The 14,642-nt window shown below is 51.3% G+C and overlaps 1 protein-coding gene across 2 annotated transcripts in view; it reads right to left on the reverse strand.

The window, feature by feature from the left end:
* The window catches only part of UBASH3A (ubiquitin associated and SH3 domain containing A), a 36,666-nt gene that overhangs the window by 15,982 nt on the left and 6,042 nt on the right, over positions 1-14,642 (reverse strand). For both annotated transcript variants that reach the window (XM_035030124.1, XM_035030125.1), the window contains exons 4-7: positions 13,324-13,522; positions 10,006-10,175; positions 9,066-9,274; positions 2,331-2,457 (exon numbers count right to left, since the gene is read on the reverse strand). In XM_035030124.1, coding sequence (XP_034886015.1) covers positions 2,331-2,457; positions 9,066-9,274; positions 10,006-10,175; positions 13,324-13,522 — 705 coding nt within the window. The remainder of the gene's footprint in view (positions 1-2,330; positions 2,458-9,065; positions 9,275-10,005; positions 10,176-13,323; positions 13,523-14,642) is intronic.

The raw sequence follows: 14,642 nt of genomic DNA on the forward strand, positions 1-14,642 counted from the left end.
CACACATGGGCTCCCAGCCTTAGTCTGCTTATTGACAGTCTCCAAGTACTGTCAATGCATTGGGCTAAGGTTTTGAATTTACAGCATTTTCTTCCCTGGAGTTGCTGAGAGCATTTGAACTTTGAAATGCAGAGCTTTGCAACAGGAATATTAAGATAAAGTGCAAAGCCCTTGGGGAGTGGAATGGCCTCGCTCCTGGGGCCTAGGGGACACCAGGACTGTATTGCCTCTTTAGACATGAGAGGCCCGGGGGCTGCTGTAGCCAAGCATCACCACCTGGGGACTTTAAGCAAAAGATGGATTCAGTTTAGAGGCTAGAATTCCAAAATCACGGTGTCAGCAGGGCCACTCCCTCTGAGGTCCTAGGGAAGGATCCTTCCTGGCTTTCTCAGCTCCTGGAGCCCTAGCAGTCCTTGGCTTCAGCTGAGACACTCCAGTCTCTGCCCCAATGCTCACGTGGCCTCCTCCTCTGTGTATCTGTGGTCTCTCCTCTTCCCTGTGGATCACATAACCTGTTTGTGTTTCCTAGTAGCAGCTGTGATTGGATTTAGGGTCCATGGGATGCTCCCCATCAAGACCCTTAACTCAGCCCTCAGACAAAGACACTCTTCCTCATAAGAGAACACTGGCAAATTCCAGGGACTGGGACCTCATATCTTTGGGGCCGTTCTTCAGTCTACTAGCATCCGTGTATGAAAGCTGATGCCACAGTCTTCTTTTCCTACCACACGGAGGGGTGAGCTCAGACCAGGCAAGGAGGGCCCGGCTTGCAGGGAGATGTCTGTGAGGCTTTCACCCATTCAAAGCTGCAGCGAGTTCAGATGCAGGCCGAGCTATGAGCTGACCCTTCCATTCCAGCATCCTGTCCTCCATCTGGAAAGGGGGGCATGGCCTCAGGGAGCCCCATCCCAGTCCATGCCTGCTCCCCTGCACCCCACTAAGGGGGCCGAGTCCAGCTTCTGCTGTGCCTTCCAGAGTCTGGGCAGTCTGGGTAGGGGTAGTTTTTGTCCATCTCTGGCTCCTGGCCAGCAGCTACTCAGCCCGGGCTGTTCCCTCCGACTAAAGACCTGTCTAATGGGGATGCTCCGTGGCCTTCCCAGTCCCAGCGTCCTGTGCTCAGCTCCTGTCTGGACCAAGCCCACCCTAGCCTGGAGGGGCTGGTGGCTTCTTGGGGGAAGGAAAGTGAGCTTTGGATTTAGGGCAATTGGCTCATGAATCCTGATCAGGGCCTTCATTAGGTCATTAGGTGATTTATCCAATGAGATTTACGAGCTAAGCCCCCAGCCAGGTGCTGAGGACACAGGGACAAGCCTGACATCACGGCCCTGCCTCTGTATAGGGACAGACTCTCAGCACTGAGGGCCTGGCCTGCGATGGCACCTTGTCCCATGTAACCCTCCAAAACAACAAGTTCGGGGGTGCTTAGATGCCTGAGTGCCCCTTGCAAGCTTCCTACCTTCCATAAGTCTCAGTCTTCAGATCTGTGAAATGGGGACTAACATCTCCCATGCAGCTGGAGGTGGCTAGGCTGAAATCCTAATGTGATGTGGGGGCACAGGACGCAGGACATGGAGGGACCACTTCGGAAATGATGCAACAGAGAGGCATCTCCACTGAAGTGGGAAGTGGTCAAGGGTTAGTTGCAGGAATGCCCTGCCCCCTGGGGGTTCCTGCATAAGGGACCAGAGGGCCAGGCTGCCCACCACCCAGACAGCGCCAGGGACACCATGTCACTTGTTTGCTTTGGGGGAGGGGCTGCCTGCTCCGCGGAGGCCCTGTGGGCAGCTTTCACTCCTGAACGTGCCCCAGCTTTCACTCCTCACGTGCCCCTGCTGTGCCCCAGAGCCTGGCCCTGCTGCTGCTGGCCCTCCGGGTTACCAAGTACCAGCCCCCTTCTTTCTCCTAGAAATGACTTGAAAGACGCCCATCTTTGGGGGCCTTGGGGGAGGTGATTTCTCCAGGGTCACACAGCATGCTGATGAGATAATTGGTGTAAGAGTCTGGGATTCTGGGCAGGGCTGTGTCCCCACATCTTCCCTGCCCCATGCCCTGACGCCGTGACCAACTGAGTTACAGACACATGCTGCATGGTCTTGCAACGTCCAGAAGGCTGCCTTCAGGGGCTTACAGCCTGGCTCACAGCTAAGGGGCGTCCACCCTCTGGCCCAGGGTGGACGGAGCAGTGTGGCCTGTGTCTGAGCAATGCGGGGCAGAGCCTCTTGCCGAGCCACCTGGCTCTGTAGCTGTACCTGAGGGGCTGAGTCTACCATGGAGTTAATTTAAAGTGTGGCTTCCCTTTACACATCTTATCAAACAGGGAATCCTGTCACCTGTAAAGCCTGGATGCTGCTAATGTCCCTTGGCGTCTGTGAAGGGTAGAGTTCCCCATTTCGCTGGCTGCTGGCCTCACCGTCCTTTCTGGAGATCAGGTCCATGGCCAGGCTGAAGGTGTAGGTCCTGCAGGAGAAGAAACGAGTGTGCTCTTGTCATGAAGACATTGGAAAGCAACTGTCTGCATCTGGTCGTGCATGTGCATGGGGACACATGTGACAAGATGGGCAGGGAAGGTCATTGTTGAGGACGAAACACAACCGTGTGTTCAAAGAGCCCAGTGCTCAGCACATAACAAATCCTGAGTAAATCCCATTATGGGCTGAATCATGTCCCCTTGACATTTAGAGTCCTGACCCCCAGCACCTCAGAGTATGACTTTATTGGAAACAGGGAGTTTAAAGAGGTAAATAAGGTAAAAGGAGGCCAGTAGGGTGACCCACTTCTATCTTATAAGAAGAGAGTAGAAGGTACAGAGAAAACACCAAGGATGCTGGCCCAGAGGACAGACCATGAAGAGAGGCACCAGGAAGGTGGCCGTCTTACACACCTAAGAGAAAGGGCCACTGGAGAAACCAGCTCTGCCCACACCCAGATCTTGGACTTAAAGCCTTCGGTCATGAGGGAAGAGATGTCTGTTGTTTAAGACCCCAGGCTGGGGGCGCCTGGGTGGCTCAGTCTTTAAGCATCTGCCTTCGGCTCAAGTCATGATCCAGGGTTCTGGGATCCAGCCCCACATCGGGCTCCCTCTCCCACTCCCCCTGCTTGTGTTCCCTCTCTTGCTGTGTCTCTCTCTGTCAAATAAATAAACAAAATCTTAAAAAAAAAAAAAAAGACCCCAGGCTGGCATACGTGGTACATGGCCCAGGCAAACTAGTCCACCATCTGCATAGATTTACCTTCTGAAATAGCCAAAGGTGTGAGGATAGATGTGGGATGCGAGAATGAACAAGCAGTCAAGAGACACATTAAGATCTAGGGAAACACATAGAAAAGGGTATTTAGTGGAATGGCTGGTAAAACAGGACCCGAGGAGTTGCAGGTGGTGAGGAAATTGCCACCTGACAACGGAACCAAGAAAGATGCCGTGAGGTGGGCACACATTCAGGAGGACTGGAAAGGATGGAGGGAGAAGATCACAGCTAACTAGAGTCATGTGAACTCCAGGACATGAGAGGGGTCGAGTGTGTCTGGAAGGAACAGGGGGAGGGGCCAGAGGAGAAGAGTGAATGGTCACTTACATCCTCCAAGAACAAGCAAATGGCCAAGTTCCCCAGGGGAAATTCACTTTATGAAAGGGGAGATCATCTTTATAAATTCTATTTTAAAATAATCTATAATCAACACCCCAAAACCAAATAATCTAATTAAAAACAGGCAGAGGGCATGAACAGACATTTCTCCAAAGAAGACATCCAGATGGCCAACGGACACATGAAAAGATGCTCAGCATCACTCGTCATCAGGGTAATTATCTCCTCTCGTAATATTTATTCAAAGTTTTGTCAGCTCCTCTCCCATTTATTCTCCCAGATACACTTTTCAGCCATTCACTGAAGTTCCAGCAAATGATCCCATTGGGATTTTTCCTGGCATTTCATTAAACATGAAGGTTCAATGAATCCAGGAGGAATCGATACATTCACGATTCGTCTTCCTCAGTCATGAACATGGTGTGTTTCTACGTCCTCAACCCATGTGTGAATATTAGCGTTTCCCCCGTAGACACTTCGTGTCCTGGATTCTCTCGCAACGACTGCTGGCCCCACCTGTCCATGCTGAGACCGGACCAGGGCCAGAGCCAGGGGCGCCTCAGGAGCATTTGCCCTGCACCCCAGCCTCCGGGCACCAGCCTTCCATCGCCACCAACTCATGCCTCGGACCATTCATGCCCCCATGTTGTTTCAATTTGGTGAACGCACTTCTCAAACTGTCTGCAGGTTGTACCTTTTCTTTTCAGATTGTCACCCCCCCGTGTTGTGCTGGAAACTCCCATTGGCGGGATACAGCTCACGTAGATTTCCTTTGCTCACATATTCTCAGTGTCAGAGGCCAGCTCCCGAGAGCTGTGGGCTGTAGTTGGCCATAAGTGGACCAAGAACACTGGTGTCCACGTCCAAACCATTGACATTTCCCTCCTCCCGGGGCAGAGGCCCTATTTACAGTCTCCTATTGACAAAGGAAACGTTGGTGGGTTTCCTCTTCCTGAGGATGAGGCGGGGCCCGCACTCTGCTCGAGCCTCCCCTCGCACACAACAGAGCCTCCTTATCTATAAATAGCATCTGTAAAGTCTACAGTTGGAGAGAAAACCAAATTGTTTTTTTGCTTGTCTTTCAAATGAAATATAATCAAGATTCCAATGAGAGGAGAAAGGAAAGATCTTAACGTTTAAATATTTCTGATCTTCTCTCGGGAGAACTACTTAATGGTCAACTTACGCCACAGAAGTAGATGGGTTTAAATTCTCCCTGGCTTTTAAAAGGGGCATAGCTGCAGTCCGTGGGGTTGTATGGACCACATCCCCATATTAGATTCCTGGGGCGGCCGTAACAAGGCACCACAGACTGGGCAGCTGAGACAACAGACATGTATTGTCCCCGTCCTGGAGTCTGAGTTCTGAGATCCAGGCGTGGGCAGGGCTGGCTCCCCACGAGGCCCCCTCCTAGGTGTGTGGACACCCTACTCTCCCATGTCCTCATGTGGTTTCCCTCTGTGCCTGTCTGCTTCCTGATCTCCTCCTCTCTTAGGGACATGGGTCAGATTGCATGGGGGCCACTCCTAGTGATCTCATTCTTCCTTAATCCCCTCCGTAGAGACCCCATCTCTACAGTCACATTCTGGGGTGCTGGGGGCCAGGACTTCAACATAGGGAATCTGAGGCAGACAGAATTCAGCCCACGACAGCACCTTTATTATGTCTGAGGTACTTGCCACCAACTTGCTCTGCGGTTTTGGAAATTACTGGACCGGTACGGCTTCAGTGTGGAAAGTCTTCTCATCACGGCCAGAAGACAGACTGTTCTCTAAGCTATAACACTCACGGCCTCTCCACTCTTTGTTCTAGATTATGCTACATATGTTCTTCTATGTGGAGCATTGAGAGCCATGGTGATTCATGAAGACGCTCTCCCATTGTATCCCCCTGGTCACCTCTCATCTTCTTAAAGGTCACGGACAGATATTGGGGTGTGATTTTGTCATGCAGTGAATCCAAAGCCTCCTGGAACCATTGAAAAAAGGCTGAAGTTGAATTGGTGATGGGCTGATGGGTGGTGGATATTTCGGTGGCCGAGCAGAACAGCATGCCTGCAAACTCAAACGTGTCCCCTCTGGCAGGTAGGGGCTGCTCCTGATGCAAGTGCACATCTGTCCTTGGGCACCGGAAGGCCAGCAGGCTGCACTTGCCAAATATCAGTCCTGCAGCCCACGCAGTCTGAGGTATGTACATGTCTGCCCACCGCAAGCTAGTCTTTGGATGGTGCCACCAGACCACATTTCCCTCTACTCAACAGTTTAGTGATGTGTCCAGCCATTCAAGGATCATCTTCTAACTTAAAAAGCCATAGGGGCTTAATAAAGTACACTTCTGGCAGTTCTAGAAGACTCTGCCAGGAGGACCGAGTCTGACGGCAGTGCTGGCTATCGGCCCAAGGGTCCATGACCACATGTCTCAGTTTGTCAGGATGTCTTGCTGTCCCTCAGGGAGGATGGGGGGGCTTCCAAAACATGGCCAATCGAACACCCCATCGCTGAGCCTACTACTTAGTTTTCTCTCTTTTTGTGGCAATTTTTCTTGGTATTTATTAATTCATAAGGGAAACTTGTCTTGTCCTTAGGAAGAATAGTCCCAGCAATGTCAGGCTTAAAGGCTAGACTGGTTATGCTGGTCACAGGTGGTTGACAGATTAATTGTGAAGCCAAAAATATAATAACCACAAACTCGTCTCCTACAGAGTCTTTACCGTGTAGTTCTAGAAACATCCGGGTTTGCCAGTTGCCTGGTGGCAGCAAAGCTCTCCCATCCTGAGCGGGGAGTGGAGGACCTACCCTGCCCCTTCTGGAACTCAGTCAGTTGGGGTGTAACCAGTGTCTCCTGATTTCCTTAAAGCATTCATGGGACCTGGTGACAGAGCTGGTTCTCAAGGGAAACAAGGGCTTCCTTAATAAGTGCGACTTCATCCGACCTCCCCACCTCCCTGGGCCAGAGTGTGCTCAGCTTTCCAGGACAGGGGGCTGCATTGGATTAGCTCTGCAGTCCCTTGGGGCACCAATGTGACTTTGTGGTAGCCCACAGAACCCATAGCCATGTCTACCCTGAGAAAATGGTGCGTCTCCAGATGACTGGTCTACTGCACCTGGAATGACTGTGCTCATTTTGTGGAAACTGTGTCCCTTTTTGCATCGGGTGTGGGAAGGCAGGGATCGCCCAACATGCATGGTGTGTGCAACCCCAGCCCTGGATTTATCTGACTTCTCCTGTTTATTCTCTCTTTGACCTGATGTCCTCATATTCTTTTCTTTAAATTTAAAATGGGTAAATTTATATTTTGAAAAAGTAATGCATATATATGGTTCCAATATTTACAAATCATGGACGGTAGAGAGCAAAGTCTCCTTCCCAAGTCCTCTTCCTTCTCCCGGCCCTTCCCCTAGCCCCCAGGGCACCACTATTGGAAGTTTCTAGAGATGCTCCTTTCCGGGGATCTTTTAGGCACAAGCATGCGTATAAATACACATCACACACATACATGTACAGACAGTCATGTTTCACTTCCCCCTTACCTCCAAATAGTTCTGTACTAGCCACAGCGTTCTGCAACCTGTCTCAGATCTTTTCATATCAGCACCTAAATTACTTCCAAGTGACCATTTTTTAAACACAGCAAGTATTCCATTGTATGGATGTATCCTAACTTATTTCACAAATACATTATTTCATAATTGCATGATCTTTTTTACAGACCATTTAGGTCATGGTGGAAAGCATACACACACCCTTTTCCGGTTATCCAATCAAACGCCGAGCGGCGTGCCACGCTGTGCAGAGATTTCGTAGATGCCCTTAAGGTCCCTGGTCAGCTGACTTTAACTTAGTCCCAAGGGACATTATCTTGTGTGGGCCTGACTTATTCAGTTGGAAGGTCTTTAATAAAGGCTTAGGGCTTCCCTGACCTCAGAGATTCCAAGTAGAGAGCAGAGAGTAAGTAGAGAGTAGAGAGCAACTGCTCTCCCATCTGCCTGGGGAGTCCTTCCCGCTTGTCACAAGGAGACAAGCATTTCAATCACCATGGTTTCCAGCGGCTGTGTTCCCTTTCCTCCCTCCCTCACCCCAACTGTGCCACATAGCACTTCCTTGTAATAAACCCTTAAATGGATGTGTATATATGTGGTGTGTAACATATACATATATTACAATATAAATAATATGACATAAATAGAAACTATTATATTATTATGAAATCATTTTTGTATATTAACTATAAAATACTATACATTTTAGAAATGTATTCATATTATATATGTATAAAATATATACATATTATATATATATAAAATATATAATTTATATATATATATATAAATTACTATTCTGCTGTTCTGGTTCTCTGGCTAAACCTTAACTGACCCTGAATTTGGGATCAGGAGTGGGGTGCTGCTGGGACAAATGCCTAAAATATGGGAGCAGCTCTGGGACTGAGCAGTGGGTGGAGGTGTGGAAAATTTTGAGAAACTCAATAAAGAAACTACTTTGGACAGACTGTTTGTGGTAATATGGATGCTGGGAGAATCAGGAAGCAGTCAGATACACGTTACAGGAAATTGGAGGAAGGGGGATCCTTACCATGTAGTGGCAAAAAGTTTAGTGAAATTGTTGGTGGAGAGGAGAACCTATAAGCAGTGAAGTTGATCGTGTAGCTAAGAGTATTTCCAAGCACAGTGTTAAAGGTGTGGCCTGTTTTATTCTTGTTGCTCCTAGTGACACATGTGAGGAAAGAGATTAATTGAGGGAAGCAAATTGAACAAAAGGAACCAAGATCTGATGATTCCGAGCAACCTCAGCCTCCCAGACGATGCTAGAAATGCTCAAGTGAAGAGATTCTCCAGCTGAACATGAAGAAGCAAGCCACCAGGAGCCTTACAGCTTCTAGGAAATGAGTTCTGCCAACACCACGTGAACTCAGGAGAGGACCCTGAGCTTCAGATGAGACCCCAGCCCCCGCCCAAACCTGACTGCAGCCTTGGGAGACCCCGAGCTAAGCCACGCCCAGACTCCTGATGCATGAAAACTAGGAGATAAAGAACGTGTGTTGCTTTAGCTGGGAAGTTCGTGGTCATCTGCTGTAGAGCAATGCAAAACTAGTCATGCATCTTAGGACTTTACAGTTGACACACTGAGCAGAAAGATAAATAAAGCCAAGCTTAGGATCTCTGATTATGATCTCTTACGCCCATAATAAGGAGGTGGTTTTTGTAGTTGTTTTGGGATTATGATCTCAGAAGCCCAATAGAGTAATTCACATTTTCTGAATATTATCCGCAGAAAACCATGAATCGACCAAGATATTAACCGTATACCTGCAGGGATAATGTTGCCGGCATGGAGAAGGCAATTTTTACCCATGATGGAATGGTCTAGAAGCATACAAATATGGCAACCGCTGTTTTCATTGGGACGTTCTTGGACACTAACTCAGGGAGAGATGTTTGGGTGGCCGCTGGAGGCCGCACTCACCTGTGCTTAACCCAGGTATCAGACTCGCTGGCTTGCTCCGTGTAGTTCTCAGGTAGGAAGCCTCGGCAGCCTGTCCGCTGGGAGATCCCAAACACCCAGCCCTCGCTGGCTTCCTCCTGCTGAGTGGGGTCCACGAAGATGTAGTCGCCAGGACTTAGTGTAAGCTCGTCCACGTTCTGAGGTTTGTACTGGAAGAGGGCCCTGAGGGTCTGGAAAAGACGCAAGTGTTTTCCTTGAAGGCACTCCAAGGCCTTTGTCTGATGATAGATAGTAGCATATAGGAGAATATGGCCCAGAATTCTTGGGATCGGTTTGGAAATGAATTCTGGTGTCTGTCTGTCTGTCTATCTATCTATCTATCTATCTATCTATCTATCTATCTATCTATCTATCATCTATCTATCATCTATCTCTTATCACTATTTACTGGTCTCTAATATGAAAGATCTTAGAGCATATTTAGACTTTCACATCCACCTTCCTTGGCATGAGATTATTTATAGCTTCTCATACAACATGGAACATGGTGGATTTATTCATGCTAATTCCATGGGTCTGAAAGGGAGCACTGCCTACTTTCCATGTAAGCTAATCAATTTGCGGGGAGGAAGCCTTGCAATGAGGCTTCACTGAAATCATCATTTAAACAAATTAATAAGCAATACAACATATTTGTAAATTTTTGCAACAGTCCATTTTTTATTGCCAACAATGCTACCATTGCTTTTTCCAATTTTTTTTTGTGTCTGCAACTCATATATAAAAGAATGCTAGTTCCAAATTGCACAAAAGGGGGAATGATTTAAAAAACAATAGACGGTCTTCCTTTTCCTGAAACACCTCCAGAGGAGGGCTCCCGGGGGTCAGTGCTCTGCCGGGTGGGAACCATTTGTTCCCATGCGCTGCTCTGGGCGAGGCTCCCAGGCCTGGGTTTGCTCACCTGGTAGTGCACGAAGCGCATGTCTCGGGAGTAGAGCACTGCGGTCCATTGGCAGCTGTGGCCCGGGCGGATGGCTCTGGCCAGCTGCTCTAGTGTCCTCTGGTGGTGGGGGTAGAACTTGTGGGCCAAGGTCAGATGCAGCTGCTTGGTGCAAGGCTTCACGGTGCAGTCTGTGAGATCAGGTAAACACAAGGATGATGCGTGCTTTAACCCACACCATCGGCACTGCATTTCCAGGATGGCCACGCACCCAGGAGGGGTGGTGCAAAGCCTTTCTGCATGGCGCTTCCTGCCTCCGCCCACTCCTTCCCCCTGGGCACTGGGGCTTTCTTGGTAAGGCAAGGACTCCCCCCCAGACTGTGTAGTCTCCAGAGTTCAGCTTACAGAGGGGATGGTTGGGTACCGCAGATCTTACAAGGAGCAGGAAAGAGGAGGGGTAGAGATATGGGTTGGGGGTGTTTGGAGCCTGTGGATTTGCTAGCTGGTTGCCCAAACAGTTGACTAAAATGGACGCAGTAAACAGCTGCTCCTTCATTCCCTCGGTGTGCACATTACCCATTGGCCTGGACCGGTAGCCCGGCGCTCTAGCTCAATGAGGTTTGGTTCAGCCTCAGAGTCTCAGGAAGAAAACACCACAGCAATGCGTCAATTGTGTGTCAAACACGACAGCATCTCTACTATTTCGCTCCCTTCGGTGAAGCAGGAAGCCCTTGGAGCAGCCAGCCCCTGGTCTTTTTGGCTGGCCTCTGCCCTGGTGGCCCCAGCCCTCCCGGTCCTCATTCCTGAGCCCTGACGTCGGCCAGGTTCTGCTTTCAGCTGGGCCACAAAGGAGTGCCTGTTCCGGGGAGGCGGAGACCGACGGGAACACACAGATTTGGTCTTAGGTAGACCTGCTTCTGGTGGGTGACCTTGGGAGCATCTTGGCCTGACTCAGCTTTCGTTCTGATGGCAACAGCTTGGGGACAGTGACCACCACCTGCTGAGGCTGCACTAAAACCAGTCTCTTCGTTCACATCTCTGGGCGTCTTTTAGTAAATACTGGTTACCTGCCACCCCTCCCATGGGCAACCCATACAGCAGACAGGATTGGGGGTTCTCCCCTGGAAAATGTCACCAATGTTGCAGTTGCTTCCTGGACCCAGACCCGCCAGCCCCACCGATGTCTCCCATCCCCTACACCAGCCTTTAGCAGCAAACAAGAAACTGTCGAGGTGAGCAGCTGAAATTGAGACTGTGTGTGGGTGGTGGGGAAATTCCTTCTTTAGGTGTTTGAGCACTGCGGGGAGGATGGCCTTGCCACGTGAGTCAGCGTGGCCTGGGAAAGACCCACGCTCAATGTCATCTGAGTTACCAGTGAACCACACACGACTTCTGAATGGGCCCTTGTGTTGTCTGCTCCCCACAGCCCCTGCCTGTGGGGGCGTCTCACTGGGGGGTGGGGGGCCCACTTGCCCGGAGAGGGGCCCAGGACACGCTGAAGCTGAAAGGCCCCTCCCCACCCCTCGGGGTCAGGCCCAAGGCACAGGTGTGGCAGGGCAGGGCAAGACAAGTGCAGGGCTGGTCAGCAGGAACCCAGGTGGGGCCGAACGAGACAGGGCTGGCCCCACGTTCCAGCTCCGACCACTGCTTAGGGGACTCGGTTGCTTTCCTGGGGCTGTTGTCACAAATGGCCACGGACTACGGGGCTTGAACCAACAGAAGTGTGTTCTCTCACAGCCTGGAGGCCAGAAGTCCGAAATCCAGGTGTGGGCAGTGCTGCCCTCCCTCTGAAGGCTCTGGGCAGTGTCCTTCCTGCCGCATCAGGTTCCCGGGGCTCCTGGCGCTCCTTGGCTTGTGGTCGCGTCCCCATATCTCTGCCTCCCTCCTCCCGTGGCCTCCTCCCTGTGTCTCTGGGTGTCCTCTCCTCTCTTAGAGGGACATCAGTCACTGAATGTAGGGCCCACCCGACTCCAGTCTGGCCTTGTGTTAACTAATTATTTCTGTAGAGACCCTATTTCCAAATAAAGTCCTTTTCTAAGGTTCTGGGTGGACAGGAATTTTAGGGGACGCTTTCACCCCATGACAGTGACCTTGGGCGGGCATGCTATTCTTTATAAGTGCCGTGCCTGCTCCGCGGCAAGGGGCCGACAGGGCATGGCATGATGAGACCATGTTGTCCTTTGGAGGCAAGGAGATTGAAGAGCCACCTTTGACTCTTGTTTATATGAAGGACACCGATCTGCAAAGACACGGGGTAAGCCAATAATCATCCAGCAAATAGAATCCCGGAGTCCAGAGGCACACCTCCAGGTGGAAATCCAGGATTCGGTGACCTCCTGATGTGGCCAGATCTGTGTCCAGGCGTGTCTGAGAATGGGGTCTCTGGATGCCTGCAGAGGGCAGGGCGGGGGGTCCCCACCAGGGCACTTGGAGTCACAATGCTGAATGCCTTCGTGTGCCAGGACCGATGGGGAAGCCCCACAGAAACAGGCTGTGCTGTTAGAAGGGCCAGAGGCCTCACCGATTTGCAGAGAAAGAAGAACGAGTCCTGGAGCTGATAAGGCTCAATGAAGGCCTAGCGCTAACCAGAGACTCCAGAGGAACTCTTGTCTTCGGAGGTCAAGTCCAGAGTCCCTCCCATGAACCCCAGCCGGAGCCCGTCTCTAGACCAGCGCAGGTGCTGGGGGAAAAGGGAGGTTTGCAGATCCTCAAAGTGAGTCTAGACAATCCTTCCCCAAGAGGCCAAGGAAAAAAGACCATGCTCCTCCCTAAAACATTACCAAAAACCAAGTAGGACTTGGTTTTACACACAGCACTGACCCCAGGAGGGGATCTGCCCAAGGTGGGCTTGGGGCTGGGAAGCCCCCGATCCCCCAGCATGGGCACCAGCCTGCAATCCACCGTCTTCACGTGGCCACTCAATGTCCCCTCCTGGGACAGTTTCCCGGGGCAGCTGGAGAGTGCCAAGTGTTCTCAAAAACCACATCGATGCAAACAAAGGTATTCCTACTTAGAGAAAAGATGACCGCTGGTTCTCGGAGTCTGCTTTCCTTTTGAAGGACATCCTGGCTCATTAGATTTAGCTCCAGCCAAACTGTTCAGCCTCGGACTAAGGCCATGTCAGAGGAGCTGGCTGGAAAGGGAGAGGTGAGGATGGAAACGTCCCGGGCCAGGGTGCGTGTGTGCCCAGAGCCCAGCTCAGCCAGCCGTCTGGCCGCCACGGCAGCAAGGAGCAGCCTGCACCCCCACCGTACCCGAGGAGCAAGCTTGGCCCGAGGCGCAGAGCGGTCACTCCCTATTAACCGCGCCTTTCATGTGCAAGTGTCCAGGGCTGCCTACCTGCTAAGACAGAGGCTTCTGTAGCGAACATTATGGCAAACTCCCGGATGACGTCTGCAGGGCTGTCGTTCACGAAGAAGCCCAGATAGCTGATGGAAGAGTGGAGAACCAGAGGGACGACCGAGGGGAAGGAGCCCAGGATCCTGTCCCCAGCTCTCTTTAGAGCCTCATACAGACATTCCACCTTGTGGTCTTCACACTAAGGGAGAGGAGACAGAGGATGTGCTTTCTTGCCTTTTGTTAGAAGGGCAACTTTTAACTTAGTAAAAATCATGCAGCCAACTGAGCCTATTTCTGATCACGATGCTGGAATGTAATTTATTTTGTCCATGTGTTTGGGGTTATGGATTTGTTCTTTACCCGGTCCTCAGTTTCTTAGAGATTTCGGGTAAAATTCGAAATGGAATATCCTTTAAGTGTCTGGGTTGGGAGTCACTTGTCACCCTAGCTACCTCCCGTCCCTCCATGTCATGTCAACTCAACCCACAGCTGTGGTCAGCATTGCATCATTTGGCTTCTGGAGGTTTCCCATGGACTCCGAGGCAGTCACGGGCATGCACTGTTCAGAGCTCACAGTGAGGAGGACAGTGGCCTAAGTCCCCAGCATCCAGCCACGTTCCTGCGGTGACCGTGCCCGTCACTGCCCCTGATGTGGTTTCCTTGGAGGTGGTCTGGGCTCCCAGGCTCCCTGTCAGCCGGCTGTCCTGCTCGCGGGCTGAGGTTCTGCCGCCTCGTCCTCTCCCGCTCTCCTGCCTGTCCCTTTCTTCTTTGTCCTTCACAGGTGTTTCTCCCAAATAAATCTCTTAGCACTTCTAATTCCAGCTTGGGGTCTGCTTCGTGGGGGACCGTGAACCAACACAGGCTCTGACCCAGTCTCCCCACTGCCCCCCAGTTCACTGCACACAGTTCAGTCTGACCACGCTACCTAATGCCATGCTCCTGCCATGCCACCCTCCACCCTGAGGCGGCAGGTGCTCCCCCTGTCACCCGCAGAGTGCTGTCTACACTGCTCAGCCTGAGCGCCAGGGCCGCGGGCACTGATCAGAGCCCTCAGTGCACTTCCCCCTCCTGCCTCCGGGGCTCAGCGTTGCCCCAGCCACTTCCTGGGCTTGAAGACCTTCCTGCATGTGGAAGACCCACGTGGCCACATGGGACCACGGTGAAACCATAGTGAAACCCAGACCCTTCCCCCCCACTCCCCCTACCGCCCCCGGCAGGAAATCGGCTCGAGCCCTGCTCTTCCCGGCAGCTGGTTTCCTCCGAATTTCCCACAGCACCTTTCATCCTCTGAGGAACCAGCTGCATTGTAGTTTTAATAT

The sequence above is a fragment of the Mirounga leonina genome, unplaced genomic scaffold, assembly GCF_011800145.1.
Source record: "Mirounga leonina isolate KUSES-001 unplaced genomic scaffold, KU_Mleo_1.0 Mir_353, whole genome shotgun sequence".
In the NCBI taxonomy this organism is placed as follows: Eukaryota; Metazoa; Chordata; class Mammalia; order Carnivora; family Phocidae; genus Mirounga; species Mirounga leonina.